The sequence below is a fragment of the Fundulus heteroclitus genome, chromosome 21 (genome assembly GCF_011125445.2).
Source record: "Fundulus heteroclitus isolate FHET01 chromosome 21, MU-UCD_Fhet_4.1, whole genome shotgun sequence".
In the NCBI taxonomy this organism is placed as follows: Eukaryota; Metazoa; Chordata; class Actinopteri; order Cyprinodontiformes; family Fundulidae; genus Fundulus; species Fundulus heteroclitus.
Genome location: NC_046381.1, coordinates 23,547,818 through 23,572,274, shown reverse-complemented (window position 1 = coordinate 23,572,274; position 24,457 = coordinate 23,547,818). Strand labels below are relative to the sequence as shown.

The 24,457-nt window shown below is 42.7% G+C and overlaps 3 protein-coding genes across 3 annotated transcripts; 2 read left to right on the top strand and 1 right to left on the bottom strand.

Moving 5' to 3' along the window:
* Window positions 1-138: 138 nt before the first annotated feature.
* Window positions 139-5,533, bottom strand: LOC118556869 (checkpoint protein HUS1-like). Its single transcript, XM_036125419.1, has 8 exons — window positions 5,392-5,533; window positions 4,347-4,474; window positions 3,608-3,784; window positions 3,231-3,338; window positions 3,021-3,095; window positions 2,102-2,201; window positions 1,651-1,785; window positions 139-391 (listed from the first exon to the last, which is right to left on the bottom strand). The coding sequence occupies exons 1-8, from the start codon at window positions 5,441-5,443 to the stop codon at window positions 309-311; spliced, it is 858 nt and encodes a 285-aa protein (XP_035981312.1). The 5' UTR covers window positions 5,444-5,533; the 3' UTR covers window positions 139-308.
* Window positions 5,534-8,225: 2,692 nt separating this feature from the next.
* Window positions 8,226-15,511, top strand: LOC105921806 (cell death inducing DFFA like effector a). The gene is made up of 5 exons (XM_036125423.1): window positions 8,226-8,392; window positions 13,585-13,723; window positions 14,171-14,326; window positions 14,787-14,959; window positions 15,163-15,511. The coding sequence occupies exons 1-5, from the start codon at window positions 8,325-8,327 to the stop codon at window positions 15,269-15,271; spliced, it is 645 nt and encodes a 214-aa protein (XP_035981316.1). The 5' UTR covers window positions 8,226-8,324; the 3' UTR covers window positions 15,272-15,511.
* Window positions 15,512-17,239: 1,728 nt separating this feature from the next.
* Window positions 17,240-23,226, top strand: LOC118556865 (tubulin beta-5 chain). Its single transcript, XM_036125410.1, has 6 exons — window positions 17,240-17,347; window positions 18,899-19,007; window positions 19,087-19,197; window positions 19,342-19,457; window positions 22,042-22,170; window positions 22,295-23,226. The coding sequence occupies exons 1-6, from the start codon at window positions 17,291-17,293 to the stop codon at window positions 23,108-23,110; spliced, it is 1,338 nt and encodes a 445-aa protein (XP_035981303.1). The 5' UTR covers window positions 17,240-17,290; the 3' UTR covers window positions 23,111-23,226.
* The last annotated feature ends 1,231 nt before the right edge of the window (window positions 23,227-24,457 follow it).

Below are 24,457 nucleotides of genomic sequence, written 5' to 3'. Positions count from 1 at the left end.
ATCTCTGAAACATCAGAGACATTTTAACATCTACTGATGTAGTTTTAGTTCACACCCTCCCAGCAAATAAACTCCATTCCTGGACGAACATGGAGGTAGTGTGGGTCGTTTAGGCATTTCTCAGATCACACAGATTGAAAAAATAAAGATTTAATCATAAAACGAACCTTTAAGACACTGAAATATACATCTGTGTAAAAATATTTAACATGTGATAATTAATGCCCAGTCCAGCAGGTTTAAGTCTCCTGGAGTCTCTGATGTCCCCCTGGGTATCAGGTAGAACCCACTGATCCTCTGCAGAGGTTCTAGGCCACAGCTGGGATGAAGTACTGCAGAGACACGTCTTCATGCAGCAGGATGAGGTGGACCACGTTCTGATGGACGATATCTGAGGAGACAGCAGGACACAGACATGATTTAGTCCCTGAAGATGATTTATTCTGAGCTTTGTAGGAGAAGCTGCTGTGATTTTCTGATGCCTTCATCAAACCCAACTGGACTCTGAAACCATGGCCTGCTAAAGGTTCTGTCTCTGGAGCTGATTTTAGATGGAAAATAGATTAATTTAACTTCCCTTTTCTTCTTTAAGGTTTGTGCTTTAGAGTCAGGATGGTTGATGTGGAGCTGAAAGATTATTATAAATATCCTGAGAAAAATTATAAAAGTCACGATAAAAACTGTTTTTTGGGATGGATTATTTAACAGTAACTGAACACAAATACTGCTCTTAAAGAAGAAATCAGCAGATTAAATATTATTTAATTAGCTTCAGGGCACCAGTTTATCACAAAATAACCACATTTAATCATATTTAGAAAGATATTGATGTTTATCGCTGCTCTCATAGAACCAGCAGTGATAAAATAATAAAATCACAAAAACCACTGTCAGTTTTTTGTTTTGTTTTTTTGTATAATTTAGCCACGATGATTAAAAAAATCACAACAGTAAACGGCGTTATAATTGTCTGTCCCTAGAAAGAATTATGACTCTTGGAAAATGGAAAAACATCCTAAAAGGTCACCAGATGCTCCCATTGTCTCTAGTTTAGTCTTCTAAAGATGGTAATGATTTAATTTATTTATATGCTCCTTTAAAGCAGTCAACCAGACAGCCACAGGGCTTTACAAGTAATAAAATATCCTTTTAAAAATGTATCCTAATATCCCAATAGATCAATTTTTAGGACCAAAGTGGCTGATTCAGATGATTAAAACACCAACGATACAAAGAGTGAGCAGCACAACGAGCCATGTGGTCATTAACCAATCAGATGAGCGCTTTTCAGATCACACCTTCATTAATTGATCAGAACCAGTTCTTTAAGCCTCGTCATCAGCTGAAGGATGCTGACAGCCAATAGGGGGGTTGAAGTGGACCCTCCCCTGTTATGGTGCTGATTCCCATCAGGAGGAACTCAGAGAGCCTGAAAGATCTGAACTGCAGCTCTAAGTCGTCCTCCAGGTCACATCTGGTACCAGAACATGCTGGACCTGGTCCAGAACATCAGGGGCAGCTTCACTGGTGTCTGAAGCCTTGAAGGATTTGAACCTCCAGCATGAGGATCAGATCTCAGAGCTCAGTGGGTCCAGGAGCCTCCAGCAGAACATTTTATCTTCATCGTTCATTTTAACGTGTTGGACTCACTGCACATGGCCTTGCTGGGGTTGACCTGCTGTCCCACGAGGAACTGCTGCAGCTTCCTGATGTCCACCGTGGCCTCGGCCAGGAGCTCTGGGTCTCCTCTCTGAGACGGACCTCCGTCCTGGGAGGCGTCTTCACCTGAAGGGACAGACGGCGCTCTGAGCTCCTGGCTCAGCTGGACAACATGTTCTCTGCTACAATACGATTTAACAGTGGAGAGAGAAGATCTGAGCCCGGAGACTAAAACCCTACAGAACCAGAACTTCTGTCAAACTCTAGAAGGTCAGGAGCTCCTGTCTCCTTTCATGAAACCAACATCATCTGAAGCTAAAAGCCAAACTAAAGGTTCCTGGTTCAGAACCAACTCAGCATCCAGGTGGTCCAGATCCTCCTGCAGGGAACATCTACATCTTCTGCTGATAGAACCTGAAGAGTCGGACTAAAGCTGTTTTACCCCACGGAGGGTTCCCCAGGTCTTTGAAGTGAGTGGAGACAGAAACCAGGTCTGTCTGGATCTTCAGGTTCATCTCTCCGTTCATGTTGGCCTCGATTACCTGAAAAACACACAGAGTCACTCTGAAAACCAAATATTGGAGATTAATTTAACTTTAAATCCCTTTGGATGATGAGAAGACACTATGATTTTCTGCAATAAAACGAGTCAGAAACGGCAGAAAGAATAATCAGAGGTTGAGTTTTAAATGTTAACGCTGCAGAAATAGATAAACTGAACTCAGGACCAGTTAAACGTGTCCAGATACATACAAATAATCCAGGTTTGAGTCTAAAAGCTTCAGGAATTAGTTCTTCATGTTGACTTTCCTGCTTTAGTTATGCATCGTTCCCAGGTTTCCAGTTCATTTAAGGATTTATCATCAATATATTCGTTGCTCTAAGTGCTGCTCATAAAAACATAAAATAAGAAAAGGAAACTGAGCAGTCTGGGTGAATGTGCAACATGAAAAAACTATAATAACTTTATTAGTTATTAAAACGCAGAACTAGAAGAACCAAAGAAGTGAGCAACTCAGGTGGAGTTTGTGTCTAACATGCAGCTTATAATAATAATAATAATAATAATAATAATAATAATAATAATAATAATAATAATAATAATAATAATTATTATTATTATTATTATTATTATTATTATTATTATTATTATTATTGATAGACAATGTGTCTTTATGAGTAAAAAAAATCCACGTTATGAAATAAATTTAGATCTTTATCATGAAGCTGCTCCATGAGGATTTCCGGTGCAGCAGCGCCACCTGGTGGTGGATTGAGTTACCAGCAGAGTGAACAGCAGCAGGTTTTAACTGGACCTGGACCACAGCCCAGAGTTTAAGGTGAGGAGCTGTGAGTCCTACCAGGAAGTTAGAGAGGTTCTTCATCCTGTCCACCACGTTCTTCAACATCTTCAGGGGAGGAAGGTAGATGCTCACCTGGAAGGGAAACCAACAGGAAGTCCTTTAGTGAACAAAAGAGTCACGAGGACAGAATAATAGTTTCACTGATGAAGAAGGACGAATCCTTGGACTGAAAGGAGGATTTGCATCTGGAATGGAGACGTTTCTCACATCAAAGTCGGGCATGACGGGTTCTTTGAACTCCTGCCAGAGTCTTCTAGGAATCACCTCAACAGGAACGTCATGAGTGACGACTCTGCTGGCGCTGGACAGGGTGGGCTGGACGGGACGCGTGGAGGTCAGAGGTCATCAGATAAACCACACGGGTAGATTCTCAAGAAATGGTTCATCACATTACAGAGAAAGAAAATTAACAAACTGGGAAATTATCAAACATCAGATCATCTCCAACTGTTCCTGTCAGAGGAAGGGTTCACTAACTGCTGACAGCAGCACAGGTCCATGTGGGTTTATGGTTCTGATCCCTGAAGCTCTCTAACATTTCTACAGCAGCGTGAACAGAACCAGAGGTTGTGGGTTCTTCTCACCAGCTCAGCAGCCACGGTCAGACAGGCGCAGTGCTTCTTGGTCAGCTTTATCTTCACAGACTTGGCGCACTGGACCGTCCTGAGGGCCCGGGACAGGTTCTCTGGAGACACCTCCAGGCAGATCTGGTTGAACTCTGAGGACACGCCCTCCATCTGGTACTCATCGAAGAAGTTGTTCTGCAGGAACCACAGCGTTGTTAGCTAAACACCGAGCCTGTCTGGGTTCACCCACATCAGTACAGACGTCATCCATCCTGACAGAACCAGAACTCTGACCCAGTCCTCACGTCTTCCCTCCAAGCAGGAACACTTGCTTTCATCTTAAAGAGCTCAACAGTTTGCAGAACTTTCTGAAGGTCAGGCAGAGATGTTCTTTGGACCTTTTTGCTTCTATTAACTCAGTTTCAGTCCAGTTTCTGCTCAGTTAAAGAAAATATGTTTTAACAGTTTATCAGAGTTTTAACTCCTGAACCCTTCATCTATTAAAGGAAATTATTCTTAAGAGATCACGGTGTTTCTTTTTGTGAGTCTCCTTGTAGCTATAAGAATATTTCTTATTTCCGTCACACTGCACTGCCTCAGGCATCTTCTTCCATAAACATCAGGCTTTTCACGCAGCATCAAGAGGAAAACCTCTAAACCTCTTTAGAGAAGATAAATGACCAGAAACAGCAGAGTTGTGATTTAAAACTCTGGAGACGTTCAGACAGGAAGCCACCGTGTTGGTGGAGCGTCTGACCTGCAGCAGTTCACACCACATGCTGACGCCTCCGTTGGTCACTTTTCCTGACAGGATGAAGAACAGGTTGTCTGGAGTCAGCCGCAGGACGCAGGTCTTGGTCAGCTTGGAGATGGTGGTCACCACTCCTGAAGAAAGGAGACAAGGTACGTTCTGCTGATTTAGATCATTTACAGCTGGGTTTATCTCCAGTCTATTACAGCACAATCACACTAAAATACATCAACAACTGAGTCTTTAGCTCTAAAATGCTGCCTCCTCTCTGTTTATCCTTAGGTTGCATTTTAAGAAGAGGTTTTGTTCACTTTATTTGTTTGTCTGGATTTATATCTGTGTATATCTTGGTAAATTCTTCTTAACCTATAAAGAGGATAAACTACGACGAATGGACTTATTTCATCAATCATTTAAACTAGAAGGATTGGACTTAGCTTATATATATATATGAGGATTCTCTTTAATTATTTCACAGATAATCATATGAGGCAACTGCTGTCATATTAAAATAATGATTTAATTTATAGAGGTAAAACAATCAACAAACAGCTCAACTGACTAAGAAACGGTGCGTAAAAAAAACAAATATAAGGACAACAAGCTCAATAACCCACCACGTAACATCAAACAGTCAACCTTTATTTATAAAGCACTTCACACACAAAGTGAGCAAAGTGTTGGACAGGTCCACGAATTTAAAATTAGAAAAAATAACAGAGAAAATTAGCTATAATAAACCGGTAACAGAAACCAGTAAAGTATAGATTTTAACTTATTTAAGTCTTATATGTCTCTTAATGAGCCAAACAGGTTTATTAACAATAATTACCATAGTAACTTGTTATTCTTTTCTAGTTTAAACCTCCTGATGATTAATTCAGCACAGGAAGTTTTTTTCTATTTGAATAAATCTTCTAGAAAGTAAAATTAGAGCTGAATGATGTTATTTCGCAGGAAGCTAAAATCTCATCATGTTGAACAAGCTAACAGCAAGCTAACGCGTTAGCATATAAACAAGCTAACATGCTAATAACGCTAATAGACTCACTGGTGAAGTGGTTCAAACAGGCCACGTCGATTATTTTCCCCCGAAACTTCATTTTAAGTCAGTAAACTTTTAACTGCTCAGAGACGGGAGCCTGTGTTTGGTCCGTCTCTTAATGCAGTCCGGCGGAAACAGCAGCTGCTATACGCCTGTCAAAGGTTCCTGCTAACGGAGCAGAAACCAAAGACATAAACGACCCGAGAGACTCGATCTAAAACAAAACTATTTTTTAATAACCGCTTTAGGCTATGATTTAAATGATTAAACTTTGATTACAATCATTAAAATACACGTTTTCAAAATCTGCAAATGAAAATAAAATAAATGTTTTACACACTGGCACTCTTGTGTAATGAAGCCATTAAAAGTCTATCACAAAGAGAACAATACAATAACACAGAATCACAACAAATAGTCTATGATTGATAAAGATAAAAGACAACGGACCAGAAATGTTGTAAAAGTCATGTTAAAAAAGCGAGTATTTAGCTTTTTTATAGTTAGGGATCTATCTTCTTAAATCATAAGCGTTGAATATTAAAGCAAATATCATATCACAGTAATCAGGTCAGCCTGAAACAAAAGATATCAATGGTGAATATTTCTGCACCAAATGTACTCAGAAATGTTTTGAGTTTTACTGAATCTCTCATGGATGTTTAAGAGAAAGCGTTATTATTTTTAATCTTATTATTTGGGAATAAAAAGTTAAATCAGAGTCTGAGACGACACCAGTTTTTACCCCAAGTTTAACTCCCCAAGGAAAAGGTAACCAGAGCCAAACTTGTTTTTTTCTGGAGCTAACTGGTAAGATTTACAATTTTTATTTAATTTAGTTCATTTGTTTTAATCCAATTCACAACACATATAATCTCAGAGTTCTTTACAGAGTCAATTATACCAAAATAATCCAGATAGATTGGTTAAAAGTTGTCTAAGGAAATTGTAACATTGCAGCAATCCCTCATACTGAGCAAGCGTGTAGCGAAAGTAGAGAGGAAAACTTCTGTTCAACAGAAGAAAAGTTGAAATAATAACAAACAATATTAAATCAGTTATTTAATTTAAAAAAGAAAGAAATCCAGGGATGGTGCATAGATCATGTCTGTATGACAGGCTGCTGAAAACCAAAGGTTTGGTTGTTCTGTGTCATCATCGGTTCATCGTTTGGGTTTAGGAGACTTTTGCTGACAGAAGGTTTAGTAGCTCAAAGTATAAAAATCAAATTTTCCTGTGCAACAACCTTTACTTTACAATGAGTTATTTTTTCTCACTTTGAAATGTTGCATTTGAAGCGTTAGACATCTTTAACCTTTCAAAATAAAACAACAGCTATAGCAGCTGAACTCCTATAAGCTGCTCAGATATCTGGAGCAGAGTCCAGTTAAAGGTTCCTTACATCAGGAGCACTGAGAGGAGGTAGCCTCATCTCTGGTCTCTTTCTCCACCGTCTGCAATGTTGAGCTAAAATAAACCTAGAGTTACATCAGGACTGAGCATTAAGCTGCTTCATCTTCTTATTTTATGAGTTTGTTTTGAATCTTTTAGTAAGACTTCTGAAACTCTTCAGTCTGCTTCCACAGAAAGTATCAGAAATAACTTTCTGAGCCCAAAGAAGTCATGTGGAGCTTCTGGACGAGTCACCTGTAAATGAAGGTCTTCACTGTTTGGTATCTGAACATCTAATGACCTGAAAGGTCTTTAAACTGCTGTAAACGTCTCCAGAACTTTCTCCCTGACCTGTCTGCCGTGTTCCTTGGTCTTCGTGATGCTTTGGGAAGGGGAGTTAATTCATAAAGCACTTTGCAGTAACTATGATTCAAAGTGCTGTACATGAACAAAAAAAAAAAAAAAAAAAAAAAAAAGAAAACATATTACACAATAAATTGCAGAGGAAAGCACATTGCAGTGAACTAGTAACATCAAACCAAGATAAACAAGACAAGTTGGACTACAAACTTCAACATTAACATTTAAACTCTAAACAAATGTGTTTTTAATCTTGATTTAAAGGAACTCAGGCTTTCAGAACTTTTACAGTTTTCTGGAAGTTTGTTCCAGATCAGTGGAGCATAGGAACTAAATGCTGCTTCTCCATGTCTGGTTCTGGTTCTGGTTCTGCAGAGCAGGCTGGAGCCAGAAGACCTGAGTGGTCTGGAGGGTTGATGCCCTGATAACAAGTCTGTGATGGATTTAGGTGCTAATTCAGGGATTTATAGACTAACAGGAATGTTTTACAATCTATTCTCTGAGATCCAGATCTCTGAGATTTATAAAGAATAATGGAGAAAACATTCAGTCAGATGTTAAAACTTGGTGGAGTCAACCTGCAGCTGGACCTGCGGAGAAAGGCTCAATAAAAATGTTTACCATTCTTTTGGACTTTTTTTATTTGGAAAAAATAGACAGAATGTGCTTTTTCCATTTAGTAATTCACCTTTACTTCTTGATGGGTTTCATACAAAATCCTGATAAAAATGTGTTTAGGTTTGTGGGTGAAATGTGACAAAATTAATAAATTGATGGAATATTCTGGACACATTTCTTTAACTTTGCCAGGTTCAGCTTTAATGTTGGACTTTCATGTTTATTGTCTTTTTGCCTTTTTCCTAAAATATTTTCCTAACCAAATAGAATCGACATGAAAGCGTCATTAATTCAGACTTTCTCTGTTATTTCAGGTAAATCCCTTCCTGCACCTTCATTCTCACATCATTGGCTCATGACTGACCCCTATGGGCGGTTATTGGTCAGTGAAGCTTTGGGCGGGGTTTCCGGGCTGGCCCATGACCAATCAGAGGCCGCCATTGTTCTTAAAGAGTCCGTGTTTTCTGCTGTGCAGGTGAACCGACCCAGTCAGGCGGTTCTGCAGCTAGAAGCAGTTTCCCGGTACCGACCCGCTCCTTCTCCGGGTTTCTGACCCACAGACCATCAGAATGGCTCCGCTGTCCATCCAGTCAGGAGTGAATTACGCCAAGACGCTGCTGCCGGAGACCCTGAAGAGGTGAGGAGCTAATTAGGAACTAATTAAAGATAATTAAGGTTAATCTGTCATCCAGCTCCGAGGAAACAGATAAAATATTTTTATCTTAAAGTTTAGCAGGTATCAGAGGTGAATGTGAGCAGTTTGGCCTTAAAGTTCTCCTCCTGGGGACTCTGTTTAGAAACTAATCTTTATTTTTGTTTTTTTGGGGGAGGGGGTAAATCCCGCAGAACTGATCCGATTCTGGAAGAAACTTTGTAGTTCTTCAGATAAAAAAAAAAAAAAAATTGAATAGCTTCAAAACTTATAATTTTACACATATTATACAAATTTCACCATAATTTAGTCTTGCTTATTATGTAAAGCTGGCAGATTTACATTTATGAATTTTCTGCTGGATTTATGAGTTTTTACTGGAAACGAACAATTGGGTTTACTTTTTTCTGTATCTTTTATTAAAAAATGGTATATGTAAAACTAGTTCTACCTTTCTCAATAATAAGGGGAAAAATATTTAGAAGATCTACTCCTCATCATCACCCTGATCTTCAGCTCCCCCACAGATTCTCTATCAGACTCAGGCCAGGACTCAGGCTGGGTTAAAATAAATATTAATATTAATATTGAAACCAGGAAGAAAAAAACCTGCAGGTCGAATTAAAAGATTACTTTAAATCTGCCAGGGGTATGAATAATTCTGGACTTTCTTTTGTAAAGTCGTGATAAATTAAACAGGAATACAAGGTAGCATAAAATGGGTCAATAATTAAATATATCTTATCAAATGTTTTAAAACATCACTTTGTTTTCCCTCGGTGTTTTACATAGAATTTAATAGAAATACATCCAATCAACATCTTTTTAAATGATATTTTATTTAGCTGTTTTAACTCAGAAAAGCTTCTATTTGTTCAGAAACGTCCAGAAAATCCTCTGAGGAGTCAGAAATACTTCTGCTGGATTTTATCCTCCGGGGGAAAAGTTCATTATTGTTCAGCTCTGACCATGAGGCGGCATGTCAGGGATTATCCTCTAATAACTGCAGAGGCTCAGGTCTGTAGTTTAAATCCCTCGGCTCAGTCAGGGCAGGCCTGTTTTCATGGGGGGGTTGGATAAATTTTAAACTTTATTTTATGTGACGATCTAATATTCAAAAAACAATGTGCTTGTTTTGGAGAAAATAAGGAACAACTGGTTGGGGCTTGGCTTATTTTCAAAATAAAATGACCTTTTTTTCATCTTTACTGAACCCAGATTTTTCTATTTTCACCAGCGATATAGAAATATTCATCTGAACATCAGACTGAAAGGTTTTCTGTTGTGTAAACTAAGACCTGAAGCTGCTGGGATCCCTGGTTCTGGTTCTGACTGGGTTTCAGGTTTAAATGGTCTCTGGCTGCTAAACCCGCCTCAGGCCCGGCTGTCTGCTCCTGTCACTCAACAGAATCCTGCAGAGAAGACTAAAACCTCCTTTACGTTTTATAGAAAGGAAGTTCTGATTCCCTTTGCTCTTCATCGGACCTCAGACATGAGCAGAACCAGAACCAGCAGACCTCTGAACTCGCTGATCCGAACCATAAACTGGGTCTGATCCACCTGCTGCTGCAGCAGTTTGTGGAAGCAGCTTTTCCAGCTCTCAGCTCGTTAAAACATCTTTGGGTTAAACCAGGAAACGATCCAGAAGAACCTCTGAAGTCTGGATCAGCCTTGGGTTTGCATCAGTAGATCCGTTGGTTCCTTTAAATGAACTGAAGCCCAGAACGTTTATCCTCCTGGTCCTGAAAGTATCTGATGCAGATCTGTGATGGATTTATTGTTGAAGCATTTCAAAACCTTCAGCTCAGCTTTCAGCACCAACCAGACATCCTCCACCAGAACCTCAGCCAGATTACAGCTGGTTCTGATTCTGAAGGAGGTCCAGATATAGTCTTTCTCTGTGATGAATGAACAATGATCCCACTTCAGGACATTTTTAGAAGAGTTTATTTAAAAACAGGCGTTGCTCATTAACAGTCAGTCTATGGAAATCTCTCTCTTTCTCCTCTGAACAAAACATCAAAACGTCTTTTCTGCTATTTTTTTTAATCAAGACTAAAGGTTGTATCACACATGTAAAAACAATGTTCATCTGTAGAAAGTTAACACATCTGGGTTTTCTTTTCATTTTTGAGTTAAAGATCTTTTTTAATCCTGTTGGTGAGACTTCAGCACCTGCTGCTCCTTATTTCTCCTTTAAATTAAAGCTTTAAATTAAAGCTTTAATTTAAAGCTTTAATTTAAAGCTTTAATTTAGACTTAGACTTAGACTTTCTTTATTGTCATTTTGTATACACAGAGTGCATACAGAACGAAATTTCGTTTTCACACAGCTCAGAAATATTGCAGTAACTCTACAGGATACCTTGCAGTGAATTACAGTACAGGATAAAGTGCAGTGATAAATCGCAGTCACTTACAGGATAAATTTCAATTTACTTCCGGATAAAGTGCAGCAGTGAACAGTAGGCAGTAGAAAATGTAAACAATGTAAACCAAATGTAGACAAATATGCAGTAGGGTGCAGCAGTGATTTAAAAGTAGACAGTTGCATTGTAAACAGTTTTGCAGTACGTTTCCGGTTAAGGTGCAGCATCAATTTTGCAGGATACGATACAATGTGCAAATGTGCAAATCAGCGAATCTAGTGTGGTACACTTTTGTACTTCAGCAGTTCAACAGTCTGATGGCAGCAGGGAAAAAGCTTTTGCAGAACCTAGTGGACCTGCAGCGGATGCTGCGGAACCTCTTTCCAGAGGGCAGCAGGGAGAACAGTCCATGGTGAGCAGGGAGAATAGTCTATGGTGGGGGTGTGAGGGGTCTCTGATGATGTTACGGGCCCGGGACACACATCGCTGCGATGAAATGTCTTTAATGGAGGGAAGAGGAGATGATCCCTTCTGCTGTCCTCACCACTCTCCTCACGTTCTTCCAGTCGGAGGCACTGCAGCCTCCACACCACACAGAGAGACAGACAGGGCTACTTGCTAATTTAAAGCTTTAAATTATTTCTAAATTAGTTCCTCCTTTAAAAAGGAGGTTTACTTTTTTATTTTTACCAAATTTGACTCAGGATCTGGTAAAAACTTTACACATCATGAGCTTTTAGGATCACAGAGAAAACCAGACTTAAAGGTTTGATAAATGTTCTAGTCACCATGGGCAGTGTTCTCCTGGGCTCCAAGGAGCTAAATTGTAACTATGTTGTTATTGTAGGAAATAAAATGGTAAATTAAACCAAAGGTAAAATATTAAAGCCTCTAGAAATGAGACAGAAACCAGACGACGGATTAAAGATGCTGACAGCAGAACTCAGGAGTGTCTGTAGTTGAGATGTTTGAGTAAAATAACTTAAAACAGGATAAATGTTTTCTATAATAGTTGTAGCCCTGTCTGTCTAAAGCAGGGGTGTCCAATGTGGGGCCCGGGGGCAATTTGTGGCCCCTGGACTGATTCTGTGTACCCCACCCCCCCAACTGCAATTGGCCAAAAAGCCCAGGTAGCTGTAGCCTCGTGAGACCATCCTGATCTCGCGAGCTTTCAAGGTTTCACTCTCAGATCAGTCTGGCTACTCTCCGTTAAAGAAAATTTGGAGCCGTTCACCAAACGAACGTCCAATCAGCGTTGGCTTTGAGGCAGGTTGAGGTGTGACGCAACGAGGAGCGCGACAGTTCAGTCTAAACAACATGGCGGCTTCAGCCGATGAAACTAGCGTTAGCGTGGCTATCGAGCAAGTTTTATCGGAATTACAGAGTATTTCTTTGCTGAGCTAACGAGCCTTTACCTGCAGCTGCAAGAGTAGCTTGGCTTGTGGTTGTGTTTTCGTCGTCGCTCGTAACAGAGCGACGACGAATCTGATTGGTTTATTTGGCCCGTCTATCACCAACATAGGTCAATCAGCTAACCAGTATTTTCGCCCCTTCCCAAAATTACTTCAACGGAAGGTTTCCAGATGGATATGCGGAGCAAATCTATCTGGTGGAGTCAGGTTAAGGTAGCTGATCCAGACGCATCCTTTTTATTTTTAGTTAAAGCAAAATTATGACAGCCAAGTTAAAATCTTCATGCAGTTAAACATGTTGGGTACAAAACAAAGTATTTATTTATCTTTTAATTACCACATCTTAGAGAGTCTTAGAGTCTTAGACAGCTTTATTTGTCATTCTGTATGCACAAAGTGCGTACAGAATGACATTTCGTTTGCATACAACTTGAAAAATCACAGTAAATTGCAGTGAATTCAAGAATAAAGATGCAGCAGCGATTTATGTAAACAATTGAAATGTAAAACGATGTGAACAATGCATGGGAAATAGACAGTGTGCTATTTACGGTATCCAGGAGAGTATTATTAAAACAATGTAATATACAAATGTGGTACCGAGTCCATTTGTGGCTTCAGCAGTTCAACAGTCTCAAGCATATGTGTAAATGTGTAAATGTGCAGTTATGCGAATGTGGTGCAGAGTCCATCTCTGGTATTCTTTTTTACTTCATAGAGACTACAATAATATCTATTCAATCACTTTTACTCAAAAGCAGCTTTGGTTCACAAAAATCTGCCTTTAACTATTTTATTAAAATTGCTTAGGTACAGCAAGCGTTTTCAAAGATAGACTGACCCAAATCCTGTTTTAATGCTGGGAATAAATAAAAATTAGATTAAAGAATAACTGAGAATCATCCAGTTAGAAAAACAGTTTGTAAACTGGATGACCATCATTTAATGAGGCACATTTCCCTAAAAGTTACGCCTCTCTTTCCTTCAGAAAATCTGACTAATTTATGTAAAATATTGCATAATACTTTGTAGAGCAGGTTAAAAAGCTCTGTATAGTCAGGGGTAATTCAATTTTTTATTTAAAATTATGTTTTCTCTTCCCACCTGACATAAAGTTTGGACTCCCCTGGTCTAAAGGCAACATTTGAGCCTTTCAGAGCTGAAGTCTGAGTTTTCTGCTTTATTAATAAATATTTCTGTCCATCTGCTTTAGAGTCTTTAGGAATTTATTGGCTGTTTTCTAGAATTCCTCAGTTTCAGTCAGTTGGTAAACAAACAGAACCTGAACAGTTTTTCAGTTCAAGTCAGAACCGTTTGCTGCTTCCTGGATCTCCACCTTTCTGCTCCACCTAACTACATCCTGACCCCCCCCCCCCCCCCCCCCCCCCCCCCTTAGGTCGGTGTCGACGGTGCAGACCACCATCTCTCGCCACATCCTGCCGACCCCACAGCCTCGCTGCTATAAGGTCTGCACCCACAGCCGGCGGCGGCGCAGGAGTCTGGTGGCGGCGACGCGTCCTGAGCTGCTGGAGCAGGTGAAGATGGAGGAGCTACGCCTCTGAGGAGGGGCCGCGCCTCTGAGGAGGGGCCGCGCCTCTGAGGAGGGGCCGCGCCTCTGAGGAGGAGCCGCGCCTCTGAGGAGGGGCCGCGCCTCTGAGGAGGGGCCGCGCCTCTGAGGAGGAGCCGCGCCTCTGAGGAGGGGCCGCGCCTCTGAGGAGGAGCCGCGCCTCTGAGGAGGGGCCGCGCCTCTGAGGAGGGGCCGCCCCTCTGAGGAGGAGCCGCGCCTCTGAGGAGGGGCCGCCCCTCTGAGGAGGGGCCGCGCCTCTGAGGAGGGGCCGCCCCTCTGAGGAGGGGCCGCGCCTCTGAGGAGGAGCAGCGCCTCTGAGGAGGAGCCGCGCCTCTGAGGAGGAGCTACTCCTCTGAGGAGGGGCCGCGCCTCTGAGCGTCACATTCACGGCCCTCTTCTCTTTCACGCCTCCCAGGCGGCGAGCGTCTTCATGATGTCCTGCTGCAGCCTGCTGACGCTGGTCCTGGAGGAGGACGGCACCGTGGTGGACTCAGAGGACTTCTTCCAGTCGCTGCCCAGCACCACGCCACTGATGGTCCTGGATGCAGGAGAGATGTGGAGCCACAGCAAGGTGAGGACAGCAGCAGGTGGACCAGAACCTCTGAAACGCAACACTTCACGTTGGGCTGATGGTTGACCTTCAGAGCTTCCATGATCCGTCTGCTGAACTTCATGAACATCCTTCTCCCACATGCTGGGGGTTCTTAAGGCCTTTCTGAGACCCAGTGTAAAAGTTCTGGTTCTTCCCTGGACTCTGAACCTGCACCACCTCAACATCCTTCCTCTGCAGCAGAGAAGCTGCAGCTCTACGGAAAACATCTCCCAGATGGCAGAGTTCCTCAGATGATCCGGTCTGAACCTGGTTTGACTTTGACCCCAGCTGAGAACAGTTATTATCCTAAATGCTGTAAAACCAACAGTTTGGTTTGTTCAGCAACAGGAGCTGCAGTACTCATTTCCTCCAGCAGGTGGCAGCAGGTCCAAATCATGGCAAACTTCAGGTTTATGAATAAATGTTTTCCACATTTCAGATCCTGCCGAGCTTCCGAGAGCCGAAGAAGAAAGGGGTCGCCAAAGTGACCTTTGACCTTTACAAAGTGCACCCTAAAGACTTCCTGTGCTGCCTGACGGTCAGAGCCACGCTGTACGAGGTCTACACGCTGTCCTACGACTTCAGGTGCGCCAGAGTCAAGCAGGTGCTCAGGTGGGTCCAGCAGGTTCTGGTTCTGGTTCCTGTGGGTCAGAACCCTGGTTTAACCCAGCCTCTACTCCTCTGGAGAGAAATGGCCGGTTTGCTGTGAACGTTTCCTGTTCCTCAGTGAACCTCAGCAGGGTTCTGCCTCAGCAGTATTGGGTCGACTATTCTTCTGGTACCGGTCCAGCTGACGCCTCTCTCGGTGTGTTCAGGTCCGTCCTGCGCTGCGTCACCTGTCTGACCAGAATCACCGGCCAGCTGCTGCTCTGCACGTCCTCCTCGCTGCTGCACTTCACCGCAGACGACAAGGACGCCTCCTAGAGGCCAGAGTGAGGAGGACGGCGCCACCCTGAGGCTGGACCGGGCCTGGTTCTGGTTCTGGTCCTTAGGGCCCTCAGACTGTTTTAATGTCCACTGAGGCTGTTTCACCACCTCCAGGGTCTAGATGAGGAGGATGTGAGGGTTTTAGATCTGATCTGCAATAGATCAACGTTTCTAAATATGTTCTTTCATCTTTGGCATTTTGATTAACATGAATAAAGATAAAGTTTTTTAAAGGTTTTTGTCGGTTTTGTTCTTGACAAACTAAAACTCTTCCTCCACATCAGCCCAAACTGTAAGTAAAGGGATTTAAAGGAGCCAGAGTGAGGCTGGTTGGCTGCAGGAGGATCTTTGTTTCCACAGACATGAACTCCTGGTTTATTTCTCCCAGCGAGCCGTAAACTGATCCTGTAGCAGCTGAAATGTCCTCCATCTGCAGGAATGCTGCTCCTGCTATCCTTCCTCTGAGGTCACCGTCACACAAGCATTTTGTTAAAGCATCAATTATGGGAGGCTGAATGTGTAAAATGTAGCAAAAAAATCAGTCTCATTTGTTATTTAGCAAACTTTTTAACATTTAGTGCATTTTTCTGACATTTAGTTGGAAATGCTAAATATAAATGTTAAATATTTCTACATATGATTATCTTAAATCAATGCGTATCTTTTTCTTAATGTCTTAAATATATATCTAGAATCTATATCTAACATTTAAATCTAGATATAAATTTATATCTTGTATCAAAGCTTCTGAAAATATGCTAATTAGCCACGCCCCTTTAATGGCTGAACTCATGGTCACACCCCCAACCTGTACAAAATAAATTATTAATTAGCATATTCTCTGATGATTTGTCTGTGATGAGATATACATATAACAAATTTAACATTTATATTTAGCATGTCCCACTGTGAGGGGAAATGCACTAAAAGTGAAGAAAGTGCTAAAAGTGAAAGTTTAATGGCTGAATTCCTCCATCCTATAACACCTCATCAGGGCTAAATGTGGCGGAGAAACACAAAGTGGAAGAAAAATGGAGAAAAGTGAAAAATAGTTTCACATTTTCCTGGTAAAAAGAACCTTTGCATATTTTAAGCCTCTGGGTCAGAACCTGTAGAACCGCCTTTCTCTGCAGCTTCACGTCTTCTGGGGTTTGTCTCCTGCAGCTTTAGACGTCCACACACTGAACATGTTCTCCATCCTGCTTTGGAAAACATCTCCAGTTTAATCAGGTTGGAAGGAGAACATCTTTGAACATCAGTTTTAAAGTCTTGCCTCAGATTCTCAGTTGGACTTTAACTAGGCCATTCTAAACCATCCCATTATAGTTCAGGCTGCTGGTTCTGCTGGAAGGAGAACCTCCACCTCAGTCTCAGGTCTCCTGCAGCCTCTAACAGGTTCTCCTCCAGGATGGTCCTGGTTCATCTCCATCCCACAGCCTGATGCTGCCACCACCGTGTTTCTCCATGGATGATGGACAATCCTGTAGCCTGTCTGCAGCTGAAAACGCCGTTAGATAAATCTGCTGTCATGGATTCAAAAAGCTGCTGAGAACCGAGGAAACATCTGAAGCTACTGAGGGTTAAAACGATGGAGAAATATAATTATAACAGATTTAGATTAATTTAACAGAAATGTAAGCTTCAGCCCAAACAAAGCTGGTTCTGTTTGGACTTCTTTGGTTCTGAAAGTTTGAACTGATTTGGGTCAGAATGAACCGGTCAGGATCATAACTGGACGCTCCAGTTAAACTGGTTCTGGTTCTGCTGCTCATGTCCATGAAGCTGGAAGTTCTGGTTCTGTTCTGACCTTCTAACCCAACATAAAGTGGGTCTTTTCCTGCTGACCGGGACGAGCTGGGTCAGGAATCCCGTGGGCGCGCCTCGTCCCGACCGCGCGCGCGCACACAGGGCGTGGCCACGTGGACGCGCGAAGATGCGATAAAAGGCGGCGGTCACGCGCCCGGAGCTGCAGACGCGCAGGAAGTTCTGGAGAAGAAGAGAAAAAGCTGAGGAGCAATGAGGGAAATAGTTCACATCCAGGCGGGTCAGTGCGGGAACCAGATCGGAACCAAGGTTTGGACCGCATTTAACTTCTGTTCATAATACTTTTATATAGTTTCATTAAAACTAACCACATGTTTTACAACCTTTAGCCTGATAGATGCCAACATGTGCGGTCATTTATCTCATCAGTGACTTTATTGTGGCGCTGACTGAAATGGGCTGAAACCTGATTCCCTCAGGAAGCAGAAACACGTGGAAACTTTTACACGAGAAAAAGTCAAAATAATTTCTGAGCAAATTAAACTGAGCTTTAAATCACAAAATGAAAGTATATAAAACTAATTTAATGCTAATATTTATTAGACTGTTTTGTTTCAGCTGAAGAAGCAAAGTGTGGAAACACTGAATGAAGATCTGCATTTAAACTAAACTTAATTATAAATTATTTAGCATTTTAGTCATTTAAACACAGGCCGGCCTCTTAACGAACTAAAATAAAAGTTTTCCTTCAGTTGTTCTTTGTTAATCATTTTTCAATTTACACACTAAACTTGAGCAAATAGTTTCTTAGCTGAGTTATTTGAATAAACGTAATCTCCTAAGATATGAACCTAACTAATCAAAATGAACATTTAAGTTTTGTTTTACAGAATTAAGAGTTTTTCCAGATGCTCTAGAACACAGAGAGCAGCAGAAACTGAACAACAGAGAAGATCTGAGGCAACAGTCAGAGCTGAAAGCTGCTCAGTGTGAGCTAAATGTTGATGTGAAAGCAGGAGAACAGACTGAGGGACGATGAGGGGAACGATGGACAGGTTCTTGCATTTTATTGATGGCTTTGCAGCAATCCCTCATGCCAAGCATGCATGTAGCGACAGTGGAGAGGAAAACTCTCCTTTAGCAGGAATAAACCAGAACCAGATGGTGAACGGTCATCTGTCCCGACCCACTGCGGGTTAGAGAAGACGGAGCAGAGGCAAAGCAGCACTGACCCAGGAGTACTTTCTATGTTAGAGAAACCGGCTGATAGATGGGTTCTGGAGAGGTGACACAGCTGACCACATTTCAAATGCTAAACCTTATGGTAAAATAAAAATCAAATGATTTTTTTCTTCCAGGGAGATGGTAAATATCTGTGTGTCTGGTCCTTGAGTCAGAACCAGATAAACTCATGGTTCTGCAGCACCGGGTTAGCATGATGGATCCAACACTAGAACCTTAAAGTTCAACCCTGAATCCGTCAAAGGAGGAAAACGTGACAAAGATTCAACAGAACCGCAGCAGAGAAACTTTCAGTTCTATCTAAACATCATGAAAGATGCTTCACAGGAACCACAGAAAGTCCAAACATGGACTCTCTTCATTGCTTCAGCCCGGTGTCTGGATCTGTTTCAGACTCCAGAGGAGCTGCTGAGTCAGTCTGACACAGAGCAGAGCAGTCGGTGCTGCTGGTCCGGTTCTGATCCCTGCAGGAGCTCAGATCCTCTGATTCACTGGAATAAATAGCAGGTCTGATGCAGTCAGAAGTGTTTTTGGACTGAGGGGCATCAGTAGGCAGTGAAGGGACGGTCCAGACTGTGGTTCTGGTTCCATTCACTACGGTTCTCGTCTCTGCTGCAGTTCTGGGAGGAGATCAGTGATGAACACGGCATCGATGCTGCTGGAAGCTACGTGGGCGACTCGGCGCTGCAGCTGGACAGGATCAACGTCTACTACAACGAGGCGTCCTGTAAGTTCTGCAGAACCGGGCCTGTGGGCCTCCCCTATAGCCCCCCGTCTAAAATAACCCCCCCCGTCTGTATGTGCAGCGCATAAATACGTCCCCCGGGCGGTGCTGGTGGACCTGGAGCCAGGAACCATGGACAGTGTTCGCTCCGGCGCCTTCGGCCAGCTCTTCAGACCAGACAACTTCATCTTTGGTGCGTTTTGTTCTGATCCGGTCTGCAGGAGGAGCCTCAGATCTGTTCTGATCCGGTCTGCAGGAGGAGCCTCAGATCAGCAAACGGAGCAGAGCTCAGAAATGCAGCGGTTTCATCTTTCACTAAAGCATCTTCTGCCTGCAGGTCAGACAGGTGCTGGCAACAACTGGGCCAAAGGCCACTACACGGAGGGGGCGGAGCTTATGGACTCGGTCCTGGACGTGGTGAGGAAGGAGTGTGAGCACTGCGACTGTCTGCAGGTGAAACCACTCAGCTTTGACTGCTAGAAGGTTTTAGCCTGATGCAACGGGTCAGAGGTTCTATTTAACAAGAAAAACAAAAATGTTTCTTGGTGACTCAATCAGAACTTGATGATATATTTTTATTTACCGTCCAAACTCTCAGATTTTCCTGTCATCTGTTGGTGATCCTAATCAGATGCTCTGCAGGCTTTCAGAAGGTTTCTCTGAGGGTTTCCTTTAGACGTTTGTCTGCTTCTCTCCAGAGGTCATTAAGGTCATTATTGGAGGACCGGGTGATAAACCACTTCCTTCTGACCCATGCAGCCTTTGGCGTTAGTTGCCAGCAGCCTCTAAAATGCTAATGTTCCCATTTTATTTGAATCAATAAAACAAATCCTGAAGCTAATAGTTTAATTTTAGCTCCAGCATTTATAGATTCCAAAGGGATGTTTGCTGAGAACTTGTCCATCAGTGACTGACTAAAGGATGCCAAAGCTTTCATGTCCCATCAGGTCCTTCCTGTTTTTGTTCCTGATGAAGCTGAGACTCTGAGATGATCCTCGGCTACTAAAAGCTTCTCCTTCAGCCCTCTGCTGCATGGATCCACATCTCATTGAAAAAGTTTTCTGATTTAAAAACTCTGAAAGACCTACAGGAAGTCTGGAGAACAAAGATCTAGACTGTAACCAGGTCTGACAGCTGGGAGAAGTTATAGAAATCATTATGAATAAATAAGTTTTTACAGCATGTAAACAAAGCTGCATATTTACATTATTATTTCTCGTTTAACTGAAGCCTGGTTGCGCTTGTAGATTGCTCTCTGCAGCCATCTAGAGGTTGACATTGGGAACAAATATTAAAAAATTTTGCTCATTTGCAAAGTGTCTCCGTGTATCTAATATATTTGAATATTGAGATTGACACACTTAACTTCTACTGGACAGTAAAGAATACTTATTTTAAACAGTATTTTTTAAGTTCAAACAGTCCAGTTTAAAAAAAATTGTTTTGCTTGAAACTTCCCAGTTTATTATATTTTTATGGCATGATTCTATCATGTTTTTCATTTCTGTAAAATGTGTTTAATCCGCTTTTTATTTTGTGATGACTGATAAACAGTTATAAAATGTATTTCAAAAACACAAAATTAAGAAAAAGGATCCAAGTAGATGCTTCATATTTGACTTCAGAAAACTGAGTATCTTGATAATTGAATATGTATTCAGCACAAAAGCCAAAAGTTCAGGGATGAAACAAAAGTTTATCAACTTGTAATAATGATGCTCTCTGCCATAATGATGGTTTTCTTTGGTTCAAAGTGCTCCTTTTACTGGGATCTGGACATAAGTTCATCCTGGCAGCTACAGAAACTGAAAATGTCACATTAAGAAGTGTCCATTAATCAAAGCTTTGATTTGTGTTCATAACATCCTTAAGAACTTCCATTATCCCATGATGTAAAGAAAACCGTCATAACTCTCTTTTCTTCAGTGGACCAAATTCAGTTTAGTTCCAGGATCTCTGACAAAATGAGTTTGACCTGAAGAGCAGCGGCTTAATGTTTTAATTCAGTTTTATTTATATAGCTTCAACACATCACATCATCATCAAGGCTCTTTCCAAAGTCAGCTTCCATCAGATCCTCCAGGTTGGTGAGAAAGTTTCCTCTCTAAGGAAACCCAGCAGGTTGCATCAAGTCTCTCCAAGCAGCATTCACTCCTCCTGAAAGAGCGTAGAGCCACAGTGGACAGTCGTCTGCATTGTTGATGGCTTTGCAGCAATCCCTCATACTGAGCATGCATGAAGCGACAGTGGAGAGGAAAACTCCCCTTTAACAGGGAGGAGAACCTCCAGCAGAACCAGAACCAGGCTCAGTGTGAACGCTCATCTGCCTCCACCCACTGGGGCTTAGAGAAGACAGAGCAGAGACACAGAAAGCTCAGAAGCTCACATTGACCCAGGAGTACTTTCTATGTTAGAGAAGACAGAGCAGAGACACAGAAAGCTCAGAAGCTCACATTGACCCAGGAGTACTTTCTATGGTAGAGAAGACAGAGCAGAGACACAGAAAGCTCAGAAGCTCACATTGACCCAGGAGTACTTTCTATGTTAGAGAAGACAGAGCAGAGACACAGAAAGCACAGAAGCTCACATTGACCCAGGAGTACTTTCTATGTTAGAGAAGACAGAGCAGAGACACAGAAAGCACAGAAGCTCACATTGACCCAGGAGTACTTTCTATGTTAGAGAAGACAGAGCAGAGACACAGAAAGCTCAGAAGCTCACATTGACCCAGGAGTACTTTCTATGTTAGAGAAGACAGAGCAGAGACACAGAAAGCACAGAAGCTCACATTGACCCAGGAGTACTTTCTATGTTAGATGGTAATAGAGGATGATCTGCCTCCCCTGATGATGTCACAGCTAACAGAACGCCAGACCAGGGGTACCTTCTATGAAGAGAAAAAATAACAGCAGAACTGTGGTGTTGGGTCGCTGGTGTCTGGTTCAGATGCTTCTGGCTGACTTTACCAACCTGCAGGACTGATCTCACTCCATCTCTGCAGCCTTCTGTCTCCTTGAAGATGTCGTTTCTCCTGCAGGGCTTCCAGTTGACGCACTCGTTGGGAGGGGGGACGGGTTCTGGAATGGGGACCCTGCTGATCAGTAAGATCCGGGAGGAGTATCCTGACCGCATCATGAACACCTTCAGCGTAATGCCCTCTCCTAAGGTGCAGCACCTGATCCACGTAGCTGAAACCTTCCCCTGTTTTTATTTCCTCTGCTCTGACGCCTCGCCCCCCTGTCGTCCCCCCCTGTCGTCCCCCCGTCATCACCCCCCCTGTCGTCCTGCAGGTTTCTGATACGGTGGTGGAGCCGTACAACGCCACCCTCTCCGTCCACCAGCTGGTGGAGAACACCGATGAGACCTACTGCATCGACAACGAGGCCCTGTACGACATCTGCTTCCGCACCCTGAAGCTGACCACCCCCACCTACGGCGACCTCAACCACCTGGTGTCGGCCACCATGAGCGGCGTCACCACCTCTCTGCGTTTCCCCGGCCAGCTCAACGCAGACCTGCGTAAGCTGGCCGTCAACATGGTGCCCTTCCCCAGGCTGCACTTCTTCATGCCGGGCTTCGCCCCTCTGACGGCGCGGGGCAGCCAGCAGTACCGCGCCCTCACCGTTCCCGAGCTCACCCAGCAGATGTTCGACGCCCGCAACATGATGGCGGCGTGCGACCCGCGCCACGGCCGCTACCTGACGGTGGCCGCCGTCTTCCGCGGGCCCATGTCCATGAAGGAGGTGGACGAGCAGATGCTGAACATCCAGAACAAGAACAGCAGCTACTTCGTGGAGTGGATCCCCAACAACGTGAAGGTGGCCGTGTGCGACATCGCCCCCCGCGGGCTCAAGATGGCCGCCACCTTCATCGGAAACAGCACGGCCATCCAGGAGCTCTTCAAGCGCATCTCGGAGCAGTTCTCGGCCATGTTCCGGCGGAAGGCCTTCCTGCACTGGTTCACGGGAGAAGGCATGGACGAGATGGAGTTCACGGAGGCGGAGAGCAACATGAACGACCTGGTGTCCGAGTACCAGCAGTACCAGGAGGCCACGGCCAACGACGGCGACGACAACTTTGAGGACGAGGATGAAGTCGACGAGTAAGGACACGAAAAGCCAGAACTGCTGCTGGAGTGAAATGTTCATGTTAGTCTTTGATGATTCCAGTGAGTTAAGACCGCCTTTCAGAATAAAGTCTTTTTCACCTGTGATTTCTGGACATCTGGATGATTCTAGATTAAATAAATTTGTTGTTCATGAAATCATTGAAACGAAGGTCTGAAAGGATTTAGTTCTGTAATCCAGACCCAACTTTTCTGTGCAACAACCAACTTTAGTCCGTTTCATGGTTTATTCCCACAGATGTTGAAATTAGGAAAACTAACAACAAACCTTAATTTTTTTCTGTACCTTCAATCAAAATAAAACATCTCAGAAATACAAATTACATATAAAATCTTTAAACCAGAGATGACTATAGTGACTTTGAACAGCTAGTTTTGAAGTTAACGGTGCAGACAGGTGATTATTTTGTCCAACATGCAATGATAATGAAGTTATGAAATGTGTAAAGAAACTTAAAAGATAAAGACTTGGGTTGTTTCCTGGTGAGGACGGCGTTTCAGCACCACCTGCAGGACTGGAGGTGATGAAATTGTGCTGCAGGGTTACTTTAGTTTTTCTTCTTTAACAAATCTATTTATATACTTAAACATTCGCTTTTTCTCATTTAAGTCAAAGTATTTGTATTATTCTCCCTTGAGAGAAATTTGCCTGGGAGACAAGGATCAGCTGCACTGCACTACGTATTCAATCATTAATAAAAGAAGTCTTGGTAAAATAATAAATATAAAACAGTAACAGTTCATAAATCACAGTTAAACTAAAAGGATCATATTAAAACTGTAAATCTTCTAAATCTATTTATTTGGCTTTTTCGCTGGTGCATTAAATAACATTTCTTCAAACTGGACACTCTATAAAAGCCTTTAACTGTTCTGTTTATGATTATTTTACATAGATTCAGTCTAATTTTATTTTACTGCTCCAGCAGCTCAGCTCCCTAAAAATGAAACACATTTTTTTCCAGATCTGCCTTAACGATGTTGCCTTGTCTAGAAAGTTCCCCCAGTAGTTAAGCTCGTCAGGCATGGAGACACTAACATGTTTTTAATTAATAATTTCTGGATTTATTTCAACAAAACGTCAGGTTTTGGCCTTTAGAAGTTTATTATTGTCTCTTTATGTTAAAGCTTGCAGTCAGCTGAATTCTCCTCCCTGCTCAGCCAGATGAGCCGGTTCTGCTCCATCAGCAGCGGCAGACTTGATTTCCCAGCAGTTCTGTTTGTGTGGAGGATTATCGGCCGTCGCTGTGCAGGACAAAAACGCTCGGCTCTGTGGATCTCTGTTCCTGCAGCGTTTCAGGCTGAAGGTTCTGCTTAACGCCCAGGT

Excerpts from the sequence above, each read along its gene's own strand:
- LOC118556869 (XM_036125419.1), bottom strand. The coding sequence starts at position 5,443 with ATGAAGTTTCGGGGGAAAATAATCGACGTGGCCTGTTTGAACCACTTC. Across the intron at positions 2,202-3,020 it reads AGAACCTCTCTAACTTCCTG|GTAATCGAGGCCAACATGAA; the intron begins GTAGGACTCACA and ends TGTGTTTTTCAG. Across the intron at positions 1,786-2,101 it reads CCTGGGGAACCCTCCGTGGG|GTGAAGACGCCTCCCAGGAC; the intron begins GTAAAACAGCTT and ends CTGTCCCTTCAG.
- LOC105921806 (XM_036125423.1), top strand. The coding sequence starts at position 8,325 with ATGGCTCCGCTGTCCATCCAGTCAGGAGTGAATTACGCCAAGACGCTG. Across the intron at positions 8,393-13,584 it reads CTGCCGGAGACCCTGAAGAG|GTCGGTGTCGACGGTGCAGA; the intron begins GTGAGGAGCTAA and ends CCCCCCCCTTAG. Across the intron at positions 14,327-14,786 it reads AGATGTGGAGCCACAGCAAG|ATCCTGCCGAGCTTCCGAGA; the intron begins GTGAGGACAGCA and ends TCCACATTTCAG.
- LOC118556865 (XM_036125410.1), top strand. The coding sequence starts at position 17,291 with ATGAGGGAAATAGTTCACATCCAGGCGGGTCAGTGCGGGAACCAGATC. Across the intron at positions 17,348-18,898 it reads GGAACCAGATCGGAACCAAG|TTCTGGGAGGAGATCAGTGA; the intron begins GTTTGGACCGCA and ends TCTCTGCTGCAG. Across the intron at positions 19,198-19,341 it reads ACCAGACAACTTCATCTTTG|GTCAGACAGGTGCTGGCAAC; the intron begins GTGCGTTTTGTT and ends TTCTGCCTGCAG.